Genomic DNA, 13,964 nt, shown 5'->3' with positions numbered 1-13,964 from the left:
TTACCTACCCCATACTTGATGATGACCTGATGATGATGATGAGCATGATGGAAAGAGGGAGTTGTAAGAATCTTGATAGCATTGCAGTGTACATTGTTGATTAATAGATGACCTTGTTGCCATGTGAGGTTAGAAGGAATGAAGATCCGAAAGGTTGAAGTTCTCCGATGATATAATGATAGAGCCTGTGTGGCTGAGTTATTGATAGATTTGTCTCCTAGTGGAGAAGAAGCTTGGATAAAGAAAGTGTATATCTCCCCAACTAAGAGGGAGGGCATATTGTGATGGCTACAGTAAAAACCTTGAAGAAAGAGTAAGATCGAAGAAAGGCTAAAGCACTACAGACGACTATTCATGATTAATGAAGTTGTGAACAAAAATTGGATGTTTTGGAAAGTGTTGAGGTTGAGTTTGGTGTTGCTGGAGAAGTTGAAGAAGAAAGCTTTTGTCGAGATGCGTTTGGATATTATAATAATCTAAGCAGCATCAGAATAGTTGAAGACCCCAAAGTTTTGTGCTAGCATACAAGAACATATACATTGGAAGTTTAATACTGGTTGGGGTCATGAAGCTACAATACGTGCCAACAAATGAACAAGTAGTTGATGTATTGACGAAATCTCTTCCCAACAAGAAGTTAGTTTATTTTAGGAGCATGCTCGGATTAGTGGATATCTCTGGTTTCCTTGAGAGGGAGAGATGAGTACCATAAAGTTGCCTGTATGATGGTACTTGGGAGGACATCTTGGCCTGGTTAATATTGAGATCTTAGTTGATGTCTAGATCCCGCTGAGGGAGGGTATCGTGTGGAGCTCTAGTTTAGTGTTAATACCTAGATCCCTGTAAGGGTTGGTGTCAGGGCATGGAGGCCTAGATGGTATCTATATCCTGTTGGATGGATAACAAGGCTATAGTGTAATGGTACCTATAGTGTAAATTTCCTAGATGATACCTTAGTCCCTTCTGGGAGGATACCTTGGCAATGAGGGTATACCTAGCATTGCATATCTTGTTCTACTCTTCTTAAGAACATTTCAAATTGAGGTTAACCTTGCACTAGTTGAACAATTATGAATACCTCCCTAGTAAACAGGGAGTGTTGAGAAATGTAACGAGTATCGGTCTTCATAATTGTATTTGAGTCATGATCTAATATAGTGGTCAAAAGAAAGAAAAGAAAATTTCTTGTAAAAGGAAAAATTATTTATAAGCATAGGTTTCACGCTTCATTTATTTTTATTCAAGGTCAAAAGCACCCATTGAGTGCTCTAGGGTTTGTGTCTTGAGTCTTTGTCCATATCATCTTGTACTAGACCTTTCTTGGGCTTATTGTGTCAAAGAAAACAAAATTTATTTTATGCATAATGGTCAAAAATGGCTCCTCCACCAAGTCAGACTGCCCTCCACTCAAGTTGACCTGGATGAAGAGATTCGACCACATCTAGAGACTATACATAGACAGTTCATTCGACCTTATAAAGGACATCATCAAGCATTCGATCTGCAATTCATAAGGAGGTGCAAAGGAGAAGAAAGAGGTGTGGAAGGGTATGAATAAGCAAGTAAACTCTAACAAAGAAAGGAGGTATTCAAGCGAAGTTAAAGAGGATTTTTCTCTTGTATTTTTGGCTCACATGTGCAAGGAGATTTGAAGCATAGGACAGAAGGTGTAGGAAATGTACAGGACGAGATTTCAAATGCTAAAGAGAGGACCGAAATCCTATGACTTATGTTTTTTATTGAAAGTTTGAATTGTCTACATGGGAGGCTGACTTGGTGGAATGGAGGAAGTCTACATCTTGGTCAAAAGGTCTAGGTTGTCTCATTTGATTTGATTCTAAAGAAGAGAAGAAGAATTTTTGGGTTTTCCCCTAGAAGAGGGGTTTTGCCTTGGCTAAGTGCCTACATCTTGTGTTCTTTATGGTGTTTGTGATCTTCATTGTTTGGCATTTGTCTTGATGATAAGAATATAATAATTGGAAAGAACTAATAAGAAACATCACAAGAAAGTGTCAAAGAAAGAGAAATCAAATTAATAAAAACCCTAACTATGTTGCCCTAAGGATTTCTCAACAAGAGGGAGGCAACACGACTTGGTGGGAAGAGTTTCCAGTGACTAATTGAATTTTTGGAGGTACCAGTGCGCATTTCCTAGAGGCAATGCGAATATCCTAGGAGAGTGCAAGTTGTCGGGAGAGGGCTAGATCGAGTAGCAGAGGGAGACAATTAGTCTCCAGATTATTTTGCCAGTGGAGATCGGTATTTGTCGGAGATTTGCCAGTGAAAGCCAACCAGTGAGTTTGACTCGAGACCTAAAAACTCAAATGATGATAATACTCAACAAAAAATTCTCTAGCACGAATATTAGTGTGCTTGAGAGAGGCCCAAGACAATGTTATCAGTTAAGAAGTTAAGAAGTTTGACTTGGAGACTAGATTTGGATTCTGCAATCACTGTCGACCAAGCACTGACTGGAAGTTGGAACTTGGAGTTGGAGAGAGATACGCCCAATGTATAGCAGGCCAGCCAAGTATTTTTAGATGATTATGTATTTTTAGCTAGAATCATAATATGAAATTCTTATTTTCATATGTATATATATCTGTGTGTGTGTGTGTGTGTGTCGTTTCCTTACCATATCGTATCCGGATTATTTTTTTTAAATTTGTCGTATCTGTTTTAAACCCTGTATTTGCATCTGTTCCCATATCTATTTTAGTGCAACTTAGGTCTAAACAGTGGAGGCTTGGGCCGAGGTGGCAGTGAGTGGTTGTCCTATGTGTGCCCATCCTAAAGGTATGTCAGGACATTAGTGAGCCTACTACATGGCTAGATAACAAGTCCCATTGTTGACTAAAGGATAGTTGAAATACATGGAGTAGCCAAATGAGAAATTGGTTGAATCTAGATTATTATGGTATAACAAAAAGAAATCTAACATAAAGAAACAAGAAAATGAGATCTTAGAAGAGAAAAATGCTTCTTAGATTATCAAATGAAGATAGCATGTCATTTTATAGTAAAAAGTGCCAAAATCCTTATGTGCATGAACCTTAAAATGATTTAAACATTATTCAAGGCATTAATACAACATTAAAGCATGATTTAGACTATGTGAAAAAGTGATGGACTACTTGTTACTCACCACCAGTGGGTGACCCCATAGGAGAAATTTTTCTCCTAGGTTTGTCTTCAATGAGCAGCCAATAGCCCTGATACCCACTAGTGTAGTTGATATTGTGCCAGTTGATCTCCACTCCCTGAGCCAGTTGTATGTCCTCTCACCAATCTGTCAAAAGCATATGTTTGAAGGTAGGCCATCCAATCCTAAAGGAATGTCTTTCATTGTGCAATCAGGTGCTTATGCTTGTTTTTCTTGGGCACACTTGGGTATGGATTATTAGGTGACTTGGAGGGAGGAAGGGTTTCAACTATAGATTTGTTCCCTCACCTTAAATGGGGAGGTGATCCTCAACGCTGGTCTTGTGGGATCTCTATTGAAGAATGTAACTAGTTCCAGTCTTCATAATTGTCATTTGACTCTTGACATGATGTAATTCTTATGTATCTATTAAAAGAAGAAAGAAAATGATGTAAAAAACAAAAGAAATATTATTTGTAAAGCATGGCTTTAATGCTCAAGTTATTTGTCACTAGGTCAAGCATCCATTGAATGCTCCTAGGGTTTGTCAAGAGTCAAGAGTCCTTATCATAATGTAAAAGACCCTTGCGAGCAGTTGTATCAAGAAAAAGAAAATTTATTTTGTATTTGGAAGTGTTTAGAGGGCTCCCAAGAACAAGACAGCAAGCCAGCTAAAGTGAGACTAAAGTGGGCTTCAAGAACCATTTGGAAGGCTATATAATGAAGGACTTTGACCTCCATTGAGACACACACAAGCACACTACATTTTGGATAAGGTCTACGGCTAGAAAAGGATGTGAAGAGGCTAGAAGAGCCTAGCAAAAAAGCAAGTTTTCACTAGAAGGCGTTGAGGATCTGAAATTCATTCATCTCTGCTCCCACATGTGATGTCCCTAGGTTTTTCTAGGGTTTCCTCAGGTCCGAATTGCAGGAGGAGATAATAGACTTTGTTTGTGAGACCGAAAGGCTACGAGAGCCTCTTCTTGGAGAGATTTTGCTTCGCTATCTTTGAACACCTTGTGTGGAAAGGCGGGTTGGTTGACTTGGTCCTGGTGGGAGCCTTGGTCTAGGGTTTGGTCTTGGAAGACTCCTTTGAAACTAATTCTATAAGAAGAGAAGTTCTTTTGGGTGTTCCCCTTGGAGGGGTTTTTCCCTGGCTTGGAGCCTATATCTTGCGTTCATTTTTGTATAGTTGTGATCTTCACTGTTTCAACATAATAAAGAACAAGAAGAACATATATCACAAGTAAATGTCATGAATGAAAAATATGAATTAAATGTTGTCCTAATCCAATTTTCTAACGATCTCCCCTACTGGTTTACAGCTTTAAGATGGGGACTACCTGGGAAACCCCAATTTTGGCAGCATGGTTCCATTTTCTCGTTCCACATTTTTCACTCTCCTCCGCACATTACATGCCCCATTTCATCATCTTCCCTCTCTTGGTCCACATGACCACTACATCCACAAGACTCTGGTACTCCCCCTCCCCTTGTCCACATGTCTAGGTCGAGCTTGGAATGGTGCCCTAGAGGTTGATGCAACTTAACAAAAAAGAGATAAAAGCATATCATGGCCACATACAAAAGGAAATAATACCACAAAATGCAAAAGATGGTCGAGACAATAAAATTTAGCACGTGGGAAAAAGCTAAACATGATCTCTACCCCTTATCATTATGGCCATCACCCTGGTTCCTAGGGCCCCTATGAGTGCCCCCCTGCATCATTAAGGAACCCATGCATGTCCCAACCCCTGGTGGGCGATGAACTGCCCCACCTTAAAGGGGTAATCACTGCTATATCATACATAGCATGCTCTCATCCCCTAGAACCCCGAGCAGTAAAATAAAAGAAAATCAATAAAAGGAAAAAGGCAAATGAAGAAGGGTGGAAAAACAAAGGTCGAGGTAACTCATGTACCACGATTGCTCCCTCCTACATTCATACACCCAAATATGTGGACATCCCTCATCATTACCACCCTTGAGCCCATGGCATTTGGCCTTGAGACCCTTGTGTCCCAATCCACCTCATCATTATCCACATGACACCTACCACTTGAAGGATGTACCTTGGACATGTCCTTCCCATTAGGGGTTGGGAACACCTAATAGGGTTGTTCATTAACGACTCCTACCTAGGGAGGTAACACTATTACATGCTAAACAATGTTTTAAAACTCTGACTCCGACTCTGACTCCAACTCGGTCGAGGGTCGATTCCGACTCTGACTCTGACTCCAACTCGGTCGAGGGTCAACTCCGACTCCGACTCTGACTCCAACTCGGTCGAGGATCGATTTCAATGACTCGGTCGTTGTAAAAAATACATTAAATATTTAATTTTTTTATAAAAAAACATAATTTTAAATATTTTCATTCATGTTTCCAAACACACAGCATTAGAATATAGATAGAAGACAACATATGATCAAAGTAGGCTCATGAATATATCCATTATATCAAAATGGCACCCAATGCACTGTCCAATACATACATGATGATGATATAGAGATCAAAACAAAAACACATAACCAAGGAGGCTAGAAATGGCCTCTACAACAAAAGTAAACTGTGACCAGTACTACTGGCTACTGCTAGAGGAGCCAAGATCATCTGGCTCAACCTCTGGATCAGAGTCAGATAGGCCAGCCCATGGCTCCTCTTCATCATCATCTCCAACTGCAACTATAGAAGTGGTAGCACTAGCACGTTGGGCAGTAGCTACAAGCTAAGATAAACGAGATATGCGCTTCTGTCGTGGCTGGGCAGAGGAAGCGCCTGCAACTGGAGGACTTGGGGCCGGCCCTGAGGCTGGTACAAGTGGATCAAGATCTGCATTCAATTGAATATTATGTTCGAGTGATGCCTCTACTTGTAAATCCAAATCAAGATCCTCATCAGAATCAAACTCTGCTAGATGACCCTCCACTACCCAATCTGATGTTGGATCAATGTCTTCCAACACAATGGGATATGAATCAGGTCTTTTGTTCAGCAATTGGTTGCGTCTGAGCCAGAGGTTGTATTGGACATAGACTAGATCATTTAATCGTTTTTGATCCAAACGGTTTCTCTTCTTCGTGTGAATCCTCTCAAAGACAGACCAATTGCGCTCACACCCAGTAGCACTGCAAGTTTGACTCAAAATACGAATTGCAAACTTCTGCAATTCAAGACAATGGCTACCAAAAGCCTCCCACCATTGTGCTGCAAAAACCATAGGAGTGTAATGAATTAGCTCAACGAAATTACAAATTATATCCAACTTTCAAATTATAAACGATTTAACAAAATATATATTAAGAATTTGAAAATTGAAATTTTTGTTTACCTGGCTCATCTGCTTCCCTTGCAATCTTTGCTAGGTTCTTCCCAAAGGTACATGTGGCTTTGCTGAAGGTTGTGACCTGTCGGTGTATCTCCAGCTGATCACACTCCAATGGGATCATGCAATCAATGCAGTCAATCAATCCATCTCTAACCTCCCCCTTCAAAGCTCCTGCCGCCAGAGCTTTATAATGATACCGTGGGTTCAAAAAATACCCAGTTGCATGTATAGGGTGATGGAGTTGATTGTTCCATCTTTTATCAATGATTGCCCAAATGGGCCCATACTTAGCCACTTTATCCTTGTATGCCCTCTTTATTTGCTCCTTTGCTTGATCCATAGCCTCATAAATGAATCCCATAGCCAATCTTTCCCCATCCACCAACTGCAACACCTTAACCAGTGGCTCAGCAACCTTCACAATCTTTGTTGCCTTTCTCCAAAATATTTCTTCATTAACTTTCTTTTTCAATTCTCTGCCATCCTGTTTGTGAGACCACTGGCTTTGATTCCATTCTTCACTGGAAAATATCTTTTGCAAGTTTCTATGTTGTGAAAGCATAGATTGCAATGTCAAAAAATGAGTAGCAAATCTAGTGATGGCAGGCCTAATAATATCCCTGCCCCCTATGTGTCTCCTCATAAGGCTCAAAATCCATGAATGATTGTAGATCAATTTTGATATGCTTTTGGCATGATCTATAGTGTTTTTGACCCAATCTAATTTGGCAATATCCTCAAGCATGAGGTCTATGCAATGTGCAGCACATGGGGTTCAAAAGATGATTCTGTGTTTTTCCTCTAACAGTTTACCAGCAATAACATAGTTAGAGGCATTATATGTGATGACTTGAACAACATTAGCCACCCCCAACCCCAAGGGTTAGCTCAACTGGTCAAATAAGTGCCTCGCCATCCAGGAGGTCACGAGGTCAATTCTCCCTGAAGCCCTTGGGGTTAGGCCTAGCTATTGGCCGCGGGGCTTGATACCCTTGATCAAGCTCAGATATTTCTGTGGATATAGCGAACACACAGTGACCGCGGGTGTCCGTGAACCACCTGAACAAGCTGAAACAACAATTGTCCATCTTTTACCTTATCAAATGCATCAATTGATTTTTGAAACATGGTTCCCTATGGGCATAAGCTAACAAAGTTTATGATGGTACGGTTCCTTTGATCAGTCCATCCATATGACATGATGGTACATCCTGTTCTTGCCCATGAGTCCTTGAAATCTTTCAAATACTCATTAATGGAGGCAATTTCTTTCTGCAAATGATACCCCCTTATCTCATGCATAGTAGGGCCTTTGAAGCCTTTTCCAGCAGCATGTATGGCATCAAACATAGGCTCATAATATGGTGAATGAGAAGCATTGAAGGGGATATCAGCATCATACCACCATCTACATATGTAATCACAAGCAGTCTCCCTCAATTCTTTCTTCCAATGGTCATCTAAAGTGGGCTGCAAAGTTCTACTAGCTTGAGGACCATGTGCATCTGATGGAGAGGAGGGTGTGACAGTGAAATAACTTTTGATATTCATATCACCCTTCTTTTTCATTTTACCCTTACCCTTTTCTTGAATAGACTCCAAAGAGGGAGGAACATATCGGAAGGGGTTGGATGCATCAGTACAAGGGATAGAGGAAGAACCCTCAAAATCAAAATGGGGGTTGGTAGCCAGCATTTTTTGTATACTCCTCTTCCTCCCAATTTCAGCCTCTAATTCTTTTTGCCTAGCTTTTTCTTCTTTAAACTTCTCAAAGTTGGCTAACAAATCCTTCCTAATCTCCCCAATTTCTGGTGATTCACATGGAGTAATTTGGCCTCTAATCCCTGCCAAGTGTTGTTTCAGCCTATTAATGCCCCCAAGACCTTCCTTAATTTTTCTATGGCAAAATTTGCAATGCATTTGACTATCAACCATTTCAACATATGCCCAAGCAGCATCTTTCACTCTAGGTGCCATTTTTTCACTTGGAAATCAAAGGAAAAAATCTGAAAATGAAAACAAAAAAATAGCATTGCTTCAATGTTCATTTCTTTCACAAAAAACACTCTTTTCAATTTCCAAATTTGCACAAAAAAATAAATAAGCAAAAACAGATTTTTACAAGTGAAAAAAAATACCTCTAGGCACAAACTACCTCCTCAAGGTTGCTCCAACAAACCAACTCCTCAATGTTGCTCCAATGGCTGCCCAAGAAGCTCCTCACTCCTGCTACAATGCTTGCCCAAGACTCCTCACTGCTGCTCCAAAACAAACTCCACAACTCTTCGCAAACTCTCACTCAAATGCAATGAGATGGTTGTGAGGAAATGAGAGGGGTTGGGTGGGTTTTATAGGGTTTAGGAGAGGGGAATGGACCCCAAAGAACGTAAAGGCATATTAGAAATGGGTTTGGAGTCCCCAAAAAACAAATTGCAAAACAAAACCGTGTTGTTCTGACTTTTTTGGGTCCCTGTCACCGAGCCGGCCGAGTTAGTACCGAGTCGGCCGAGTCGTTAGACAACTCGGCCAGCTCGGTAATAACCCGGTCGGTCGTTCCGGTTCGAAGGCTGAGTTGACAGGATGAGGGTATGATTCGGACCAACTCGCCGAGTCAATTTCAAACCAGCTGTTTTTGAAAACAGAGATGCTAAAAGCCCAAAATTTTGGAGGGAAACCCACTATGAAGTTTCATTTGTGCCCTTGACTGACAAGCTTGATTCACTTAGATGCATTAATGACTTATTTTACCTAAAGGTGAAGAGACGTGTTGGATCTTATATAGGATTGGAAGGTAGTTTCATCATGGGTTGGGCAACTTAATTGGGGCCTAAGCCCACCAGACGATCATATTCACACTTGTAGCAGATTCGTTGAGAGCCATGGGTTTCCATCATGTGACAGAGCATTATCTCATGCCACGGGCAGCCTCAATACCTTCAACAACTTGTTCATTGCCCCATGTTATATGAGAGATGATGCACTTGGGTCTGCAGTGCCCCCAACCAGCTTAGCTGGATATACAGGGTTTGGCCGCTGATCCGAGGCCCAGAGGAGGTTTGTCTCATCTGTGATACATGGGAGGGAAAGCATCATCTTCCATGCCCTCATTTGGAGCAATCTATAGGATTTTTTTCATCGGGGGGCCCATGAGACCAATACTTGTGCCCCAAAGCCACTTTGCAGCACCACCCCCTTGTCTATCATTTATGGAGCCCTCACTCTCATTATGGCACCTAAAGGACTCAATGAGGCCCTCCAATGGCCCTCTTACACCATGATTTCTTCATTCCGGCTTCACCTTGGATGGATTATTCTTCACTTTATGAGCTACTTGGTGGGTTGGTCACCAAGGATATGTTATTTTGCACGTTAAAATAATTATAGGGGCATCTTAGGCTAATTCAAATAGGATAGAGGATCATATATATTTAGATCTCTCCCATTGAGAGAGATCATCATCATCACACTTTAATCTATTTCTCTTGAAGAATTTCGCACTTTTTCCTTGGATTTCTATTGGAGATATCTTGATGCATTTCGATAGTTTTGGGAGCCGAAATTTCATTCTTTCTTGGAGCCATCTTCTTGATCTATGATTGGGTATATCTCTTGTTATCTTGTAAGTAATTTTTGTTGAAGATTTTTCTTGAAATAATGTCTAGTGTGTGGAATTATTGCAACTAGCCATATCTTCTTGCCTTAATTTTATTGAAAATCATTGTAAAAATCCTTAGGTTGTGAAATTGTAAATGCTACTCATTGAATAACAAGTAGAGGAGTGTTCCTAGTGGATTGAAACTTGTTTTTCTTCCATGGAAGTCCATAGATATTGGCTGGGTAAATGTTAAAGAGTGGTTGCTAGGGCATTGCTTTTTAGCCTCCTTGAAGAAAATTTCAGCGAAATTCTGAATCACATAGATTCCATAGACCAAGGGTTAGGCAATGGTTCAAGCAAAATTGGTGGTCACCTTCTCCTTATCTCTCTTTCTCTCCCTTTCTATAATTTTGGCCCATTTCCAAGACAGCCAACTAACACTTTCTGTGAATTGCATTAGAGGAGTGATCTTTCAAATCAGTTTGGATAGGCATTTGCGCAGGTGTCTCCTATAGTGGCCCTCCAAGTTTGGAGCAATTCCCAACGTTGGTTTGCAAGAAAACCCAAGCCCTAATTGTATCTTTGGAAGCCCATATTCAGCGTCTTGGTTGGTGGTCTCCTTGAGGTCATTTGCACATAAAATTTTAAGAAATCAAATCATTCTTGACCCTCCCTATCCTAGCTTGACCTTGTGATCATATTGGAGGAATTCCTCCCACGATTACACACAAACCCAAGGTCTCGCATAGGTTTCTTTCTAGGATCTCTCTAGTGGAGTGAGAGCCCTATTTTTAAGAAGAATCATCTTGCAAAGCTGCTACAGAGTTCTTGCCTCACCTTGGAATTCTTGATCCTCAACATACACATCATCATTTAATATTCATAACCCTAGGTCTTGACTCTCCTTATAGGACTTTCTTGGAGAGCCTTTCCTTCATCAAGCCATAATTGAGCCTCTCCTTTGAATGGACACCTTGGGAATCACTCCATACCTTACCATTGAATCCCTCAATACAAGTGATCTCCTCCATACCAAGACTCCTCCCATCAATGAAAGTCCAGAAAGAGCAGGGGACATTGACTGAGCTGACAGTGGGTCTTGTCTCATTGTTGTCACTTGGTCTAGTAGTTGTCCCTTTGGTAGCCCTCCTAGGACCCCTGCTAGAGTGTGTGGCAACACTACTCATGGAAGACAAGATTCTTTTCTAGCTTGAGAACTCCCTAGTTAGCACAAAAAAGAGTTGTAGGTTCATCCTAATGAACTTGCAACTCTGCAAGCATTCTTCTAGCCATACTACTCCACATGCCCCTTTGAGCGTTGCTATTTATTTTGCATAAGTGAAATTATTTATTCTAAATCATGCGTTAGTGTCATATTAATGACTTAAATAATTTTTAAGTCATTTTAAGGTTCATGCACTTAAGGTTTTTGCCACTTTTTACTATAAAATGACATGCTGTCTTCAAAGTTCATTTCATACTCTAAGAAGCATTTTTCTCTTCTAAGATCTCATGTTCTTGTTTCTTTATGTTAGATTTATTCTTGTTATCCCATAATATTCTAGATTCAACCCATTTCTCATTTGGCTACTGCTTGCATCTCAACTATCCTTTAGTCAACAATGGGACTTGTTATCTAGCCAATTAGTAGGGTCACTAAGGTCCTGAAAGACCTTTAGGAAGGGCACACACAGGGCAAGGACCCACTGTCACCATGGCCCAAGCCCAGGAACACATCGCTTATGATAGGAAGCTAGGAACACATAGCTTATGGATGATAGACATCCTATCATCCATCATAGGAGCGAAGAACCTTAGCTTATGATAGTTCCATGCTGTTCCAAGACTAAACACACAGCTTATGATAGACATCCTATCATCCACGGATGCTGACTCTAAATAGCCCCACAACTAAGGTTCTACGTTTTTCACACATGGAATTTCAAAATTCAATGTTCCCTTTACATACTATTACAAGTTTTATTGCCCCTCAAGAGGATGGTAGATGAGCAAGAGAAAGAAGTCAGGATGCTGAACTTTGAAGAATAAACTAGCTGTGATAACAAAGAATTTAGATGAGAAGCACAGAGATCAGCAGGGAGAAAATAGCAGCATTATCGTTGAATGAACCCTAATCTATTTCATGGTATGCATTCTATAGAGCATCAAACACTCTAAAAGACACCACCCTGCTGAATTTACAGCTACTCAATCAGTCAGCACATGCTTTCTCTGTTAATCCTTTGATAGCTACTGTTTTTAATTGTTCCTGTGGCAAGTATTTGACAGCTCTTGCTTTCTGGAAGGGCAAGAGTGTGTGTGTGTTTGTATTATATTTGAAATATATTTATATTCCATAAGAAGAATATACATGTTCCGGTTCTTGAGGGACTCTCATGTCACATGCAGGAATTGAATCCGGGTGGGAGAATAACAACATTTCTCCCAACAACCCAAGCTACATCCAATTGAAAACAACGTGTGTGTAAGTAAAAATGCATAATACACTGTAGATGTAGTCAAATGAAAATTTTCTTATCAAATATCAGATGGCAACAATTTAGATAAGAGATTTTCTGTACATATCCAGCAACAGGAATGGCAAAAATGAGCAATGAAATATCTTACTTGCCATGTTCAATCTGCCAGGGGGGATAGCAGCCATCTACTCCATTTTTGTACAAATATCTGTATAATTAATGAAATTTTGAACTTTTCTACTAACCAAAAAAACTGATGCGATAAAAGAATTTCTGAGTTGATGCTCATGTGATTTGAATTGATTTGATACTTATCTTCCGGATCCATCACATAGAGATTTTGTCAGGAATATGAACCACATTTGATGGTTCAAAATGTCGACAGAAAAAATCTCTATGTGATGGATCTGGAAGATAAATATCAAAGCAATAAAAGAAGTTTAGATTTTTCTTCTTTTAGATTTTTCTTTTACATCCTCAATCTATTTCAGTTAATCAAATCTAAATCAACTTCAAATGTTTGTTATTTATTTTGTAACTCTAAGAAATCATGCTGCAAAAAAGAAAAAAATATTATCATAGAGTCCAATCAACCAGTTCCATTGCATATGATTTAATCCTACACAATCAAGTTTCAAACTTTCAACACTTACCTGAATATCAGACAATAATGCCCAGCTAAGAACTGGCTTATTTTTGACTGATTCTTCTGAAACAATATGAATTGCTGAAGTATGTGTCACAGGAATAATGACAGATTTGATCAAAGAGTCTGCCAACCTTGCAAACGCAACATCCAATATCCCTGCTATCTACAAATAAAGAAAAACAAGGTTGTCATTTCCCTATTGCAAGGAAGAGCAAACATAGCATCCAATATCCCTTCTATATAGTGATAAAGGAAAACAAAGTTGTCACTCCCCAAAGGCAATGGAGAAATTTGCCATATCAAATAATCACATCAAAAATAAAGAAGTCCAGTCATTCTGAAATAATTGGTGTTGAAGCAGATAGCATCCAAGTACAAGAGGCCTAAAGGGCGAAAATCTCTAGCAAATAAACAAGCTGAATATACCAAACCATTACTTTCCTGCAAAACGTTGAGTATAGTTCAACACTTTTGGGCACTTACCTAAGAGAAAACAGAAGAAAGGGAAAAACATATCGTAATGGCCAAAGGCAAGGGAAACATTGATGAAAATCTTGAAAAATGGAATTAAGGAAACATTGAATGGTCTTTGATACTAACAACCAACTAAATTTCTTTTCCATAAACTACCTTCAATATTCCAACGGACAACTTGTCACAACAGATCTTACATTACTATTGCAAATATAGTAAGATTATACTCTACTACATAGCGGTTACATATGAATAAGTATTAATATTAGAAGCATACCACTTTCATCATG

At 39.7% G+C, this 13,964-nt stretch overlaps 1 protein-coding gene across 2 annotated transcripts in view; it reads right to left on the bottom strand.

Annotated features, from left to right (window-relative positions):
- Nucleotides 1-13,964, bottom strand: part of ATZW10 (centromere/kinetochore protein, putative (ZW10)) — a 286,264-nt gene that overhangs the window by 168,555 nt on the left and 103,745 nt on the right. For both annotated transcript variants that reach the window (XM_089450059.1, XM_089450060.1), the window contains exon 3: nt 13,205-13,363. In XM_089450059.1, the coding sequence (XP_089306185.1) occupies nt 13,205-13,363 (159 nt within the window). The remainder of the gene's footprint in view (nt 1-13,204; nt 13,364-13,964) is intronic.

Source organism: Pinus tabuliformis, chromosome X (genome assembly GCF_031772625.1).
Source record: "Pinus tabuliformis cultivar Carrire ecotype Pingquan chromosome X, CPIR1, whole genome shotgun sequence".
Lineage (NCBI taxonomy): Eukaryota > Viridiplantae > Streptophyta > Pinopsida > Pinales > Pinaceae > Pinus > Pinus tabuliformis.
Note: the sequence above shows the minus strand (reverse complement) of the source record. Positions and strands in the feature narration are given on the sequence as shown.